Genomic DNA, 13652 nt, shown 5'->3' with positions numbered 1-13652 from the left:
GAGGTGGCAGCTGTGGGAGGAGAGAGGCAGGGCCCTCATCTGTGCAAGTCTCTGGCACTGCATGACCTCTCTGGGCACCCAAGTCAGAGGTGGGGAGAAGACCTGCTTAGCTAGGTGGACCTTCAAGAAAATTAAGATTTGAGGCAAAGAAATTTGGGGCCTAGAATTTTTTATTCCCCACTTGGCAGAACCGTCTGAAAGTCTGAAACACTTCTGTATGACATGGCTGCAGTGGCCGTGCCTGAATCTCCATCACTAACCCTCCACCCTCACCCCACCGTCTAATAGGAACATATAGTATTTTCTCGAATTTTCCTAAACATTATGCAAAACGGCTCTTCTTCCCAAACAGATTGCCTCCCCTAAACCCTTCCAATATATAAGTTCTGGAGGTGTCACTAGATTACTTCAGTTTACTTCAGTGTACTTCAGTGTCTTAATATATATACTACAGAATAATGATATGTGACCCGATACTTTCTTCCAGGTTTTTCTTTAAAGAAATAGTGGCGTTATTTAAAACAATAGCTTTTAAAAGATATGGTTAAAGCAGGGGAGAAAACAGCCCACCTGTAATTCTCGGTATTTTAACTTAGGTCCCGCGTCTGGGGAATCCTCCTAGGTGCTTGAAGCTAGGCAGTGAAGTAAAAAAGCGACTACAACTCCCAAGAGACATTGTGTCCACATCCTCTGCGCACGCTCGACCTCTGTGGCTGCGTAGGGCACCGAGCCGAGGAGGCGGGGCTTGGGCCTAAACAGCGGGCTGTGGGAGGGGATAGAGGCGTGGCCACAAAGGGGGCGGTGCTGCCGGCGAGGCCCGGAACACGCTAGCGGAGTGGAAGATGGCGGCGGCAGCGGTGGCTGCACCCGGGACCGCAGTCGGGCTGAGGCGGAGGAGCCGCCGGTTCTGACCTCGCTCTGGCTCCAGTGCGCGCGGCGGAGCGTGTGCGAGGCCCCGGGCGTCGGGCAGGGGCGGCGGCGACTGCGCGCCGCCTTGAGGAGCGTCCCGGCGGCGGCGCGGCTGCGGCTGAGGAGAGAGCCGGCTCCGGGCCTCCGCGTCCTTCTGCTCCCCGGGCCCCCCGCCTCCTCGGGGGGGCGGCGGTGGCGATGTTCTCGGTCCTCTCGTACGGGCGACTGGTGGCCCGCGCCGTGCTCGGCGGCCTCTCGCAGACCGACCCCAGGGCCGGCGGCGGCGGCGGCGGCGGCGACTACGGGCTCGTGACGGCCGGCTGCGGATTCGGCAAGGACTTCCGTAAGGGCCTCCTTAAGAAGGGCGCGTGCTACGGGGACGATGCGTGCTTCGTAGCCCGGCACCGCTCGGCAGACGTGCTCGGTGAGTGCCCGGCCAGGTCCCCCCTTCCCAGCCCGGGATCCGCCTCCTGGGGACTCCCCTGCTCGGGGCTTTCCTCGCTCCTCCGGGCGGTAAGAGGAGCCCGAGAGCCAGTAGTAGCTCATTTGTACGGAGCGCTTACTATGTGCCAGGCGCCTTGCCAAGCGATCCAATGTGCGTTTTCCGCTTGAACAACCCCCATTTTAGAGATGAGGAAATTGAGGCGCAGAGCGGGCGAGCCACACGCTCAAGGTCACACAGCCTGAGAATGTGACCAGTTTGCCCGAGTCCGGAACCGCACTGTTAGTCACTTGGTAGTGCCAGCCCCGGAAGATCTCGTCCCCTCCCCCGGCGACACCTGCAGTCTCCGAACCTCGCTCTGGCTCCCTCCCTCTCTCCTCCCTCTGCGTGCCCCGGGGATCCCTGCTTCTTCACGCTCCTGACGCCACAGCCCGGCCGCGGGCAGCGGGATCCCGAGCCGACTGGCTGTCGTGAGCCCCACACAGCCCAGCCGCATTCTTTCGTCGTCTCGATCGAGACCAGATCTACATCCTTTTGGAAGTCTCGCAGCGGAGGCCGCTGGCCTGGTGAAAAATCACTCGCAGTGCATTCTTCCAAACTGATCTTGCCCACTTGAGGTCACTTGGGGTGTAAGAGAGTCTCCTTGACCCAAAATAGAATGGTCAAACCCTCTTCTAGACTGCGGCCAAGGAAGCCTTGAGAATTGGTTAAAGCCTTTGAAGGCCACAGGTGCTTCCAACGGCCCATTCCAGTTACACCTTAGGGGTTGGGAGTCTAGAGTTAGAGCTTGCAGGAATGGCTAAATATAATTCACAAGCGATCAGAAACTTTACCATATTGTATGTCTTTGGAGGCAGTGCGTATGCCATAGAATCCTATGCCGTTAAATCTCTTTTAATAAATAAAGCACTTCCTTTGTAATTGAAGGACATGTTGTCATTGAACTTAGGTTCAAATGTCGCTTTGGTTTCACTTCTCAGGTGAGATTATTTTGATTACTTTAAATTTCATATTCTGAGGCAAAGTTAGGCATTGGAACAAATGGTCCTGTAACTTTATGACCATAATTATTTTTTAATTTGGTCTTAGAATAACTGCCTATTATCTTTGCTTCTACTCATGTACTGTTTGTGAACATAGAACTAGAAAAGTGGTTATCAGTTTAATTCATGAAAGTCTCCATTACCTGGGTTGAAAAAAATCAGTTAGTGTTTAGGCAACACTTAAGACTCCTCAGAAGGGAACTGGCAAATTTTTTTTTTTTTAATTTTTATTGGAGTATAGTTGATTGACAGTGTTGCGTTAGTGTCTGCTCTACAGCAAAGTGAATCAGTTATACATATACCCATTCTTTTTTAGATTCTTTTCCCATATAGGTCATTACAGAGTATTGAGTAAAGTTCCCTGTGGGAACTTGCAAATTCAAGTCCTTACAAATCCACTCTAAAGTCAGCTTGACCCTGACTCAGTATCTTTTTTAAAGGTCTCTCAGTGGCTGTCTTTTTTCATTACAGTTGAGGCACTTCACAAGTAGAAGCTTGTGACCTGTGCTGCTTATTCAAGTTGCACTTATAGTGCAGCAGGATAGGGGATATTGAGCCACTAAGGTTCCCCCTTACAAATCTGCTATGTGCTGGCTTATGTGAAAGATTTGTGATTTGATTTATGATTTGGGGGATATTTTAATGTGTCAAATTCCTAGGCTGAAGCTTGATTTAAAATTTTTTGAAGGCTACCTGCTTAATGGAGTGGGGTATTCATAAGGAAAATTTTGGTCAAACCCATTCTGAAAAAAGTATAAACATACCATCCTGGCAGAAACCTGGCCTGGTTTGGTGCTCAGCTTTGCCACTCTGTGATCTGTGGTTTTGGATAAGAGCCTCTCAGCTCATTTTCCTCATCTAGACTAGAGGATGAAGGGAGTGGACCAGCTGACCCTCAAGAACTTCCGACCGTCATATCATATTTTCTTTTTGTTTTGAAAAGACAGCACCCTTTGTTATTTTGCATCTCAAATAATGGGCATTACTTCCTGTCTTATTTACATGGGCACCGTCAGTAGATTTGTTCTGTTTTACATCTGTTTCTAAACCACCAGTGGTTCTTAACTTTCCTTGGTTCACAGCCTCTTGGTTTACTGCCCAAGGGCTCTCTTGCCCCAAAAATGTGCAGAGAGACAAAAGTTTGCATAGGCCGTTGGGGACTTCACTGACCCCGTGAAGTCCATCCATGTGCCACCTAGAGGTCCATGAATGGGTACCGGATTAAGAACCACAGCTCTGTACCCCTCTTGAAAGGAATGTTGCTAGGCATAACCAGACAGATGATTGCTTATGTGGTCTGTGGCCATATTTGACAAAGAGCCGTTTTAAGAGAGAGAGTTGCATGCAAATCAGGGAACACAGGTTCTCTAGCTAGGACTATTTTGGAGGAGTTCTTCCAGAAAGCCTTCTTGGGAGCCACCTGATACAACTTCTGAGTTGGTCTCATTTGATCTTTGGTTTCCACAATCCAGTCCGTATGATGGTGACTACTGTTTTATTGACACCATCCCATCCCAGGCAGGTCTGATTATCTCTTGCTGTGAAAGAGGTGATGAGTCTCAGTGAGTTGTTGTTTTTTTTGGGTTTTTTTTGCGATACGCGGGGCTCTCACTGTGGCTCAGCGGCCATGGCTCACGGGCCCAGCCGCTCCGTGGCATGTGGAATCTTCCTGGACCGGGGCACGAACCCGTGTCCCCTGCATTGGCAGGCAGACTCTCAACCACTGCGCCACCAGGAAAGCCCTCATTGAGTTTTTAATACTGCTTTTTACTCTGGAAGTTGGAGTTGTAAACTGAATTTCATTAAAGGGCTATGTGGAGGGAGTTCCCTGGTGGCTTAGTGGTTAGGATTTGGTGCTGTCACTGCCGTGACCTGTGTTCGATCCCTGGTCAGGGAACTGCGATCCCACAAGCTGCGCGGAGGGGCCCAAAAGAAAAAAAAAAAACAAAAACGGCTATGTCGAATAATAATGTTACGTTGAACCTCAGTGCTTTGAACCGTCTAGTTCTGTAGATAATTCATTTTCTTTGGGTTGACACTGTGTTTATTGCTAAGTTATCTGTGCAACTCACTGTGGTCATCTAGGACTCTTTGGAATGAAAGCTGTTTATTTCTTTTGTATTAGAAAGAGAAAGCTGTTTTATTTCTTTAATTTAGAATTGATCTGTTGTATTAGTCATGCAGTGACTAAAAGTACTTGGTGCTTTACAACATTTTTGTAGAGTCCCACTGGATTTCTTTTAGGAAAAACCAACTATGGTGGGTGTGGTGAGACATAAGAACTACTCCTATCCCCTGGAAAATTGGCAAAGGTGCTTTCTCTTTATTAGGTCCAACAGGAGTAAACCAGTACCAGCAGGAGCTATGCGCACTTTTCTTTTTCCTTCTTCCCTGTGACTAATACTGAGTTCTCTTATTACTCTATATGGCATGGTTGCCTAAGTACGTAAAAATATGAGAACTGCCTAGCGTGTAACTGCTGGGCCTCCCACAGCCCTAAGCCATTTAAAAACAGAATCAAAGACTGTTGAGAGTTGTAAGACTTAGAAACCTTGCAATCCAATTCTTTCATTTTGCTGAAGACAAGACAGAGGGTCAAATCACTCTGCTAAGGTTACTCCACTAGTTAAGGGCAGAATTAGGACTAGCCCCAAGATTCCCCATTCCAGTCCTCTTTCCGTTACACCACTGGTTAAGTTTTCTTGACAAGATAGGTGAATTCAAAACCCATCTGTCTTCTGGTACTGTTAAAGCGTTCTGGTAATGCTTTTCTTGCTCAAGGGTATGGGGATGTGTGTGTATATACAACTTCTTTATTCACTCTGTGACTCACTACAGTGCAAAAAAACTCCTCTGCATACTAAACAACAGTTTATTGGAAAAAAGACAGCATGGTGTATGCCATGTAAGCTCTGACTTCTGAATACTGACTTGTAAAGTAATTCTTTTAAAACTGCACAATGTTTATTTAAGCTTGATTAACTTGAAACCTTAAAAAGAAATGAAAAATTCTACCCTTTAGATATAATTTTGATTGTGGCCAGGAATTTGAAGTGTTTTTGTGAGTAATACAGTCTTAAAAGTAGTTGTCTTGGGAATTCCCTGGCGGTCTAGTGTTTAAGACTCCGCGCTTCCACTGCTGGGGGCACAGGTTCCATCCCTGGTCGGGGAACTAAGATCCTGCAAGCCACGAGGCACAGCCAAAAGAAAAGAAAAAAGTAGTTGTCTTAAGGTATGAGGATTACACAAACAATATAAAGATAAAAATTTTATTTAGGAAGTGAATTGATTAGGTAGAATTTGATGTTTTCCAACAGTCATGGTAATTTTAATGTATTTGGTGGAACCTGTATATCTGAAAGTGAGTTGTCCTTTTAACAAAGTACCAGTCACCTTGGGAGAGTGTGTGTGTGCACTAATTTCAACCTTTCAAGAAGCCCTCTTTCGAATTTTCCTCATCTAGATTTCAAGCTGTGTCAGGAAACTAGTCTCATTATTATATAGTCATAATTTTCTGAAAGTCAAAATTCAGTCTGATCCACCTGTTGACAGCAGACATAACCCTGACTGAATTTTTTTCACCTGCCATAACTTTTGCCTTTTAAAGTGAAAAATTCAGTAGCACAACATTCACAAGGTTGTGCAGCCATCACCACTAACTAGTTCCAGAATGTATTCATCACCCCAAAAGAAAACCCCTACCTATTAGCAGTCACTTCCCAGCTCCCCTCCCTCAATCCCTGGCAACAGAAAGTAGATTCTGACTCTACAGGTTGCCTATTCTGGACATTTCATATAAATGGAATCATATAATATGCTGTCTTTTGTGTCTGGCTTTTTTCACTTAGCATAAGATTTTCAAGATTTACCCACATTGTAGCATGTATCAGTACTTCATTCCTTTTTATGGCTGAATAATATTCCATTGTATGGATATACCACGTTAAAAAAATTGATCTATTAATGGACATTGGATTGTTTCCACTTTTTTGGCTGTTGTGAATAGTGCTGCTGTGACACATTTATGTATAGGCTTTTTTGTGAACATATGTATTCTCTTGGATATATACCTAGAAATGGAATCGTTGGGTCATATTGTAACTTTGCAACTTTATGAGCAATATAGTTTTTTTAATATATTTTATATCATTAATATATAATGATTATATATCATTAATATAATTATTTAATAGAGGGGGAAATCTTTTTTAAATGTCAGCAATCAGATATGTAAGTTCTGAGATCAGTCAGTACTTTAAATATGCTGGATTTCATGATAATCTGTGCGCTTTCAAGAGAAAATTGTGGAATGTTAAGGAAGTATGAGAGTTGTGCGTTCAGTAAAAGAGCCTTCTAGGACTCAGAAACATCAGGGTTTAAGAAGCTACTGACCAAAAAATAGCCACTGACTAGTTGTCCTCTGACTCTTCTGAGTATTCTGTCATTCTGTAATGAATAGATTATAGGGTTGATGGATAGAGGAATTTTGCTGTTTGTTTCTTAAACTCCTGCTCCCTAATATTTTTCTCATTTTGCTATATATTGTACTTTTCATAAGGTTCTTATAAGGCACATTATTTTTAAAGTCATTTCCTCATTTGTTATACTGTCAGAACTACTTTTCCTTTGTTTAGTCTTTAATCTAGAAATTCTTGAGCTTAGTTTTAAATTTTCCTAACTTCCAGCTTCTCTCTCAATTTGTTAATAATCTCCTTAAAGGAATCTGGATAAATCTTTTTTTTATAGAGCAAGTAATTGCATTTTAAAAGCATGACTGTTTATACTTTTTTAGAAACTATACTTTTGTTAAAAGATTTTAAATTGTAGCAGAAGGTAAGATGTAGATGTTAACTGGTTGTGCTGTGGGGTTTTTTTTTGGGGGGGCAGGGTGTTGAGGGAGTTGGGGGAACCTGGATTGGAGGAGGCTGTTCCTGAACTTTAGCACTGCTTTCTGAAACTGGGCAATACATAACCTGAATGGTTGCAACAGTATCCAAATGGAGTTTGTACTTGTGTGTGACTCAAGAAGTACTACACCAGGTCAGAGTATTTGACCTACAGCCATGTCCTTTGAATAAACGCCTATGTCACATGGTTTGAATAAACGCTTATGTCAAGTTCAAACTAAATGGCAAATTCATTTTGTACAGGTCCCCGTGCCTTTTAGAGAGGCCTTACCTGGGGCTTTAGGTTCAGAATTTTCAGGGAAATGCTTTGGAAAGGTAAGTTGACAGTTTCTTTCTAAAGAAATTTTACTTTTCTAGTCAGTTGAAAAATGGTGTGCCTTGTGGGTTTGCCTTTCAAAATTAGTATTAACTTTTGGTCTCATTTTAAGAACTGGTTACCTAGATCCTAATTTTTGTCATTAGTAATAAAATTCAGTGATCTATCTTGTTTGAGAGTTGTCAAATATTTTAAAAATCTGATAGTTTTCTATCTCTCTGAGGTCTAAAATCATTTGTTTCCTGTTATTAAACAATTCACAGTTTACAGAATTGCATCATAAATCAAAACTTTTTTGCAAAAGCTGACCAACTGCAGGAGGCATTGGGCTGATAACACACACTTATCATTTAAACTTGAGTTGACAATTGGCACGGATCTTTCAGTTTAAAATTTTAAAGAAGAAAAGATGCTAAATACTTTTTTTTTTTTTTTTGCGGTATGTGGGCCTCTCACTGTTGTGGCCTCTCCCGTTGCGGAGCACAGGCTCCGGACTCGCAGGCTCAGCGGCCATGGCTCACGGGCCCAGCCGCTCCGCAGCACGTGGGATCTTCCCAGACCGGGGCATGAACCTGTATCCCCTGCATCGGCAGGCGGACTCTCAACCACTGCGCCACCAGGGAAGCCCCCACTAAATACTTTTGAATGGGATCCCAAACAGGATTTCGGGTGGATGGGGTGGGGGTGAGGGAGCAGAACCTTTTCTTTAAAGAGTGGAAAATACTTCACTCTGTTTTTTCCTAAACATTTATTCAATATCTGACACAAAATATGGTTCAGCTTACCAGTGTTTTATACATATACAGTGCTTTAGATTTTACCTTTTTTTTTTGGCTGCGTTGGGTTTTTGTTGCTGCGCGCGGGCTTTTCTCTAGTTGCAGAGAGCGGGGGCTACTCTTCGTTGCTGTGTGCGGGCTTCTCATTGCGGTGGCTTCTCGTTGCGGAGCACGGGCTCTAGGCGTGCGGGCTTTAGTAGTTGTGGCTCTTGGGCTTAGTTGCTCTGCGGCATGTGGAATCTTCTGGGATCAGGGCTCGAACCTGTGTCCCCTGCATTGGCAGGCGGATTCTTAACCACTGTGCCACCAGGGAAGTCCCTAGATTTTTCAGTGTATTTTTACGTTTTACCTTATTTAATCTTTTAACTATGAAATAGTTGCTCTTATTTCTGCTTAATCTGCATCTATTTCCTCATCTATAAGCCTGACTCATCAGTAAGGTTAGTATCAAAGCTGGGACTTGAACCTAAGTTTTCTCTTGCGCATCTAGTGCTTTTAAATAAATGGTTTTGTTTTGCGCTTATAAAAGTAATACATGTTCACAAAAGCACGGTGTAAAATACCTGTAACTCATAACTCAATTATAGTCAGTATGGTTTCCTCTAGCCTTTGTGTATATACAATTGTATGTATACATATTAGTAAATAAGATTGGGTTAGTGTGTATTCTGCTCTGTAATGTTATTGTTATGTAATGTAGCTTGAGCATACTTCCATAATAAGCATAGCTATCATATTTTACTGCGTATATAGTCCATGAAGTCCTCTATTTTTAGTTATTTAGATTATTTCCAATTTTCTGTTACAAGTAACATTAGAGTGAATACCTCTACATGTAAGTATTTCCTTAGGATAAACTCCTTGAAGAGGAGTTCCTGAGTCAAAGGCTGTGAACTTTTGAAAGGTTTCTGATTTAAATATTAGTGTAGCTCCCTCCAGAAAGGTTATACTAATTTATACCTTTCCATTTGCTATGAAATTACTGTCATCAGTAAGCTTATTGTTGATCTTGAGTCTGTCACATTTAACAATTTATAAGTTTACTAGGTTCTTAAACAGTTGTTTTTTAGGTAAGTTTGTAGCTGGTGAATAGTTCTAGAACGGATTGAATTGTTGGTATGAATCCCAAGGGTTACAAAATGACTGCAAAAACTTTGCCAGAGACTGCAAAAGTGACTTACTACAAAGAGTGCTTTCTGTTGAGGGACCGAGTACTATTTTGACTCAAGCCAGTTCCAACACATTTTTGCACTGATTTTTCTTTTACTCATTTCTTTTTATTCATTCCCTCATGAAGAGGAAACTTCTTTCTTTTTGTACTACTGTGACTGTACATTTTGATCTTTCAAGGATGCCATCTCCAGTAGGTTTTTTGACTTATCAAAATTTGTCTGTGCTGTCATTTGAGGTAGATGCAAAAGGTTAGCTGTGCTGAATGAAGCCAACAAAAAGTGCTTCTGTTTTCACATCAATGTTTGGATAGCAGTTTTGAATAAGAAAATAGATTTGAGCTATTTACATTAGAGCTGGAAAACTGTTCCTGGCCTCTAGTTTGAATACTAATTGGTAATATGGTCATCAGTGTTTCTATGAAATGAGAAAGTCTAAACAGAGGTGTCATTTATGCATGTATTGTTTTTAAAAATTCACTTCTCTTGGTTCTTGAGCTGCAACGTTGATCTTATTTTCTTGTTCATGTACCCTGAATTCACTGAAAAATCAATGGTCTTTGGTGTGTTTTGTGAATACATTCTATACATACATATTAAATAATTTACAGACCATCTGAATTCAGTGAAGCCAATTAATCTATAACTATCTTTTATTCTTTCATCAGAATTTCAAATTGAGAAATGGTTGGCCTGCCTTTTTGTCAGTGGCCTAAAGGAGAAAAAAACTTTTCCAACATTCTAGTCTGGTGGTTAAAACTGAAGTAAAAGGACATGGGGCAGTGTTTTTACCCTCTGGATCATTATCAAAACTTCTCTGAAAACATACATGAGGTGGTGTACTAAGGGGAAAGGATAAATTGAGAAGCCTGAAATGGAGCCTTTGTTTCAAAACTAGTTCATGCAGTAAATGTAATATTGTATATGAAAAGTAAAATACAGCTGTATCTGTTAGCTTTTATTTTATAAAGAGTTTCTAAAACAGGCTCCCTTTTTTTGCAATGTGACTTAGAATCCCAGAATCTTAGATCTTAGAAAAAGGAACTCTCGAGAGAATTTGTCCTCCTGCCCTTTCTTTCACAGATGAGAAAACTAAAGTTTAGAGAAGTTATTTGGCCAGTGTCCTACAGCCAGTTAGTGGCAAAGAAAGCTGGGAGCTGTGTCATCTCCGAGACTCCTTTTCAAGGCTCTTTCCATCCAGCCTTATTTTAACAGTCTGTGAGAAGAGGGCACAACACCTTGTGCAACTCTAGGATGAGATAATGGTTCATTCTCTCTCTCTCTCTTTCTTTGTTTTTTTTTTAAAATTTTTATTGGGGTATAGTTGATTTACAATGTTATGTTAGTTTCAGGTATACAGCAAAGTGAATCAGTTATACATATATCCACTATTTGTTTAGATTCCTTTCCCATATAGGCCATTACAGAGTATTGAGTGGAGCTCCCTGTGCTATGCAGTAGGTTCTTACTAGTTATCTATTTTATATATAGTCGTGTGTATATATGTCAATCCCAATCTCCCAATTTATCCCTCCCGCCCCCGCCGCCGCCCTTATCCCCAGTGGGTTCATTCTCTTCTTGTAGTTCTCAGATGAAAGTTGGTTTATCAGAATGTTGGTATTCTAACTTATCAGTACAGTCAACTGAATTAATTGTTTACTGATTGTTTCCTGTTAGTCCTTGACAGGTGCTGGGGAAAAGACCACGAACAAAATAGACTTTAGCCTTGAAGTTTCACAGTCTGGGGGAGAAGGTACACATATGCACAGGAACAGAAACGTTAGATGTTGTGGAAGCATGGAGTCAGGCCCCGAGAGATGGGTTTTTCAATAAACGGAGGCAAGTGAGGAGAAGATTGACAAGGCTCTCCAGATTGAGGGATCAGCAAATGCACAGAAGAAGACTTCCCAAACTACAGCTATTTTGTAGGTAGAGAGTAGTTTGGGCTGGCGGGGTGGGGATGAGAGGATGGTTGAGAATTGATGTTAGAAAACAGGTTAAGACCAAATTGTCAAAGGTCACAGTTGCCATATTGGGTGTTGTTTCATTTTTTGGTTTTGGTAGAAGCTATAGGAGATGTTTTTGCTTTTGTTGTTCTGGGTTTAGTTTATTTTTTTTCTGAAGAAGCAGCACATTTAGATGGTACAAAATTGAAAAGGTATTCAAAATTCAAAAGGGTGCATAAAGTCTCCCTCTCACCCATGTGTCCTAGCTGCAAAAGTTCCTCTCCCAAAAGAAACCAATGTTATCAGTTTCTTGTATATTCTTCTAGAGAATGTTCTTAGAAATACAAGTAAATAAGTGTATATACATGGAAAGTATTTGACTAGAAGTGTAATATGGACATAGCAACCTTGTTTAAAAAAAAGATGAGGGTATAATGGGAGAACAGGAGGCAAAAGATCAATTAGGATGCTACTGAAATAGTCTGAGCTAGAATGGGCTTTAGCTAAGGGTACTGGAAAGTAATTGGGCTTCAGGCACATTGCAGACAAAGAATCAACAGGACTTAGTGATAACTGGACGAAGAGGGTGAAGGAGAAAGAGAAATTGGAGTTGATTTTGAGGTTTTGCTTCTGGAAGCTTCTTTAAGGTTTCTAGCCTGGAAGTGTGGGGTGGTTTGGGCTGCCATTAATCAGGTTAGGAAATGCAAGAGAAGAATAAAAACTTTGGGAATTGAAAACAGGGGATTGCTTGGTAGCAGAGGCATTTCAGAGGTAGAATCATCTGGTTCGTGGCATGCTTGGATCCACCTGGTCTTTATTGAGTCCTTAGTGCTCTGACAGTGAGTCTCATTAGAATCACCTGTATAGTTTGGATTTTTATGCTTTGTTACAAGGCCCAGGCCTACCCTGGGCATACTGGCTCAGGAGGTAGGGCTTGGGTTCCACAGGTAATCTCAATGTGCAGCAAGAATTGAGAACTGTTGTGCCAGGAACCAGGCTAGCACTCCAGAATGAAAGACGTCACCAGTATGAAAAAGACTCAGCCCTGAAGGAGGTCACATTACGGAGTGGGAGAAAGGAGATAGGAAAGTCATGATACAGGCGCTGCTGTTATTGTAGTGACCTAGGGAGAGGGTTAGGCCCACTAACATTTATGTGTTGGTTGTCGTTATAAGATTTCCCATTTAAAATGAGAAATTTCTAAGTCTGAACCCTGGCACACAGTAGGCAGCAGGCACTTAAGAGGTATTTGTTAAATAAGGTTACTTCAGAGTCACTTCTGGAAAAAACTGTTTTTTCAAGGTGCAGATGAATCTTTTTTTCTTCGTGTATTTTTTTGGAAACAAATATAGATTTGTTCCTTAGTTGCTGTTTAAATGTTTAATGGAATATTGAATGGGGTGGATGTGTGACCAGAAAAGCTGAATGGACCACTCATCTTTTAAACATTATATATGAGTGGGAATTGTCTTTTGATTGTGACCATAGACCAGTGTTTGTAGAGCTTGCAGCCGACACTGATCAAAGACTTTTTTTTCTGATTGCTACAGGGCAGACCGATCTATTATAAACTGTTATTTGGCCTTTTTTAAAAAAAATTTATCTTTGGCTGCATTGGGTCTTCGTTGCTGCGTGTGGGCTTTCTCTAGTTGCGGCAAGCGGGGGCTACTCTTCGTTGGGGTGCAGGGGCTTATTGTGGTGGCTTCTCTTGTTGCAGAGCATGGGCTCTAGGCACATAGCCTTCAGTAGTTGTGGCACGTGGGCTCAGTAGTTGTGGCGCACAGGCTTAGTTGCTCCACGGCATGTGGGATCTTCCCGGACCAGGGCTCGAACCAGTGTCCCTTGCATTGGCAGGTGGATTCTTAACCACTGTGCCACCAGGGAAGCCCTGGCCTTAAGAGAGACATAACTCTCATTTATTACATGTTGGCCGTGAGCTGAGCACTGTGACGAGGCACTCTTTAACACCATTATCCGTGTTCCTCACACCAGCACTGTGATGTTCATGATTTTATTCCCATTTACAGGTGAACATAATGAGGCTCAGAGAGCTACCCAAGACACCCTTAGTACACCTCATCCTAATCCTGGAGCTGGAATTTGAACCCAGATCTGACTCCAAAGCCTTGCCCAGTGTGTGTACA

At 42.4% G+C, this 13652-nt stretch overlaps 1 protein-coding gene across 1 annotated transcript in view; it reads left to right on the top strand.

Moving 5' to 3' along the window:
• Positions 1 to 1107: 1107 nt before the first annotated feature.
• PPTC7 (protein phosphatase targeting COQ7) overlaps positions 1108 to 13652 on the top strand; it is a gene marked incomplete at both ends in the record, with an annotated part of 36409 nt that continues 23864 nt past the window's right edge. The window contains one exon of the mRNA XM_079717410.1: positions 1108 to 1333. Within this exon, the coding sequence (XP_079573536.1) occupies positions 1108 to 1333 (226 nt within the window). The remainder of the gene's footprint in view (positions 1334 to 13652) is intronic.

Source organism: Hyperoodon ampullatus (assembly GCF_949752795.1).
Source record: "Hyperoodon ampullatus genome assembly, chromosome: 13".
Classification (NCBI taxonomy): domain Eukaryota; kingdom Metazoa; phylum Chordata; class Mammalia; order Artiodactyla; family Ziphiidae; genus Hyperoodon; species Hyperoodon ampullatus.
Note: the sequence above shows the minus strand (reverse complement) of the source record. Positions and strands in the feature narration are given on the sequence as shown.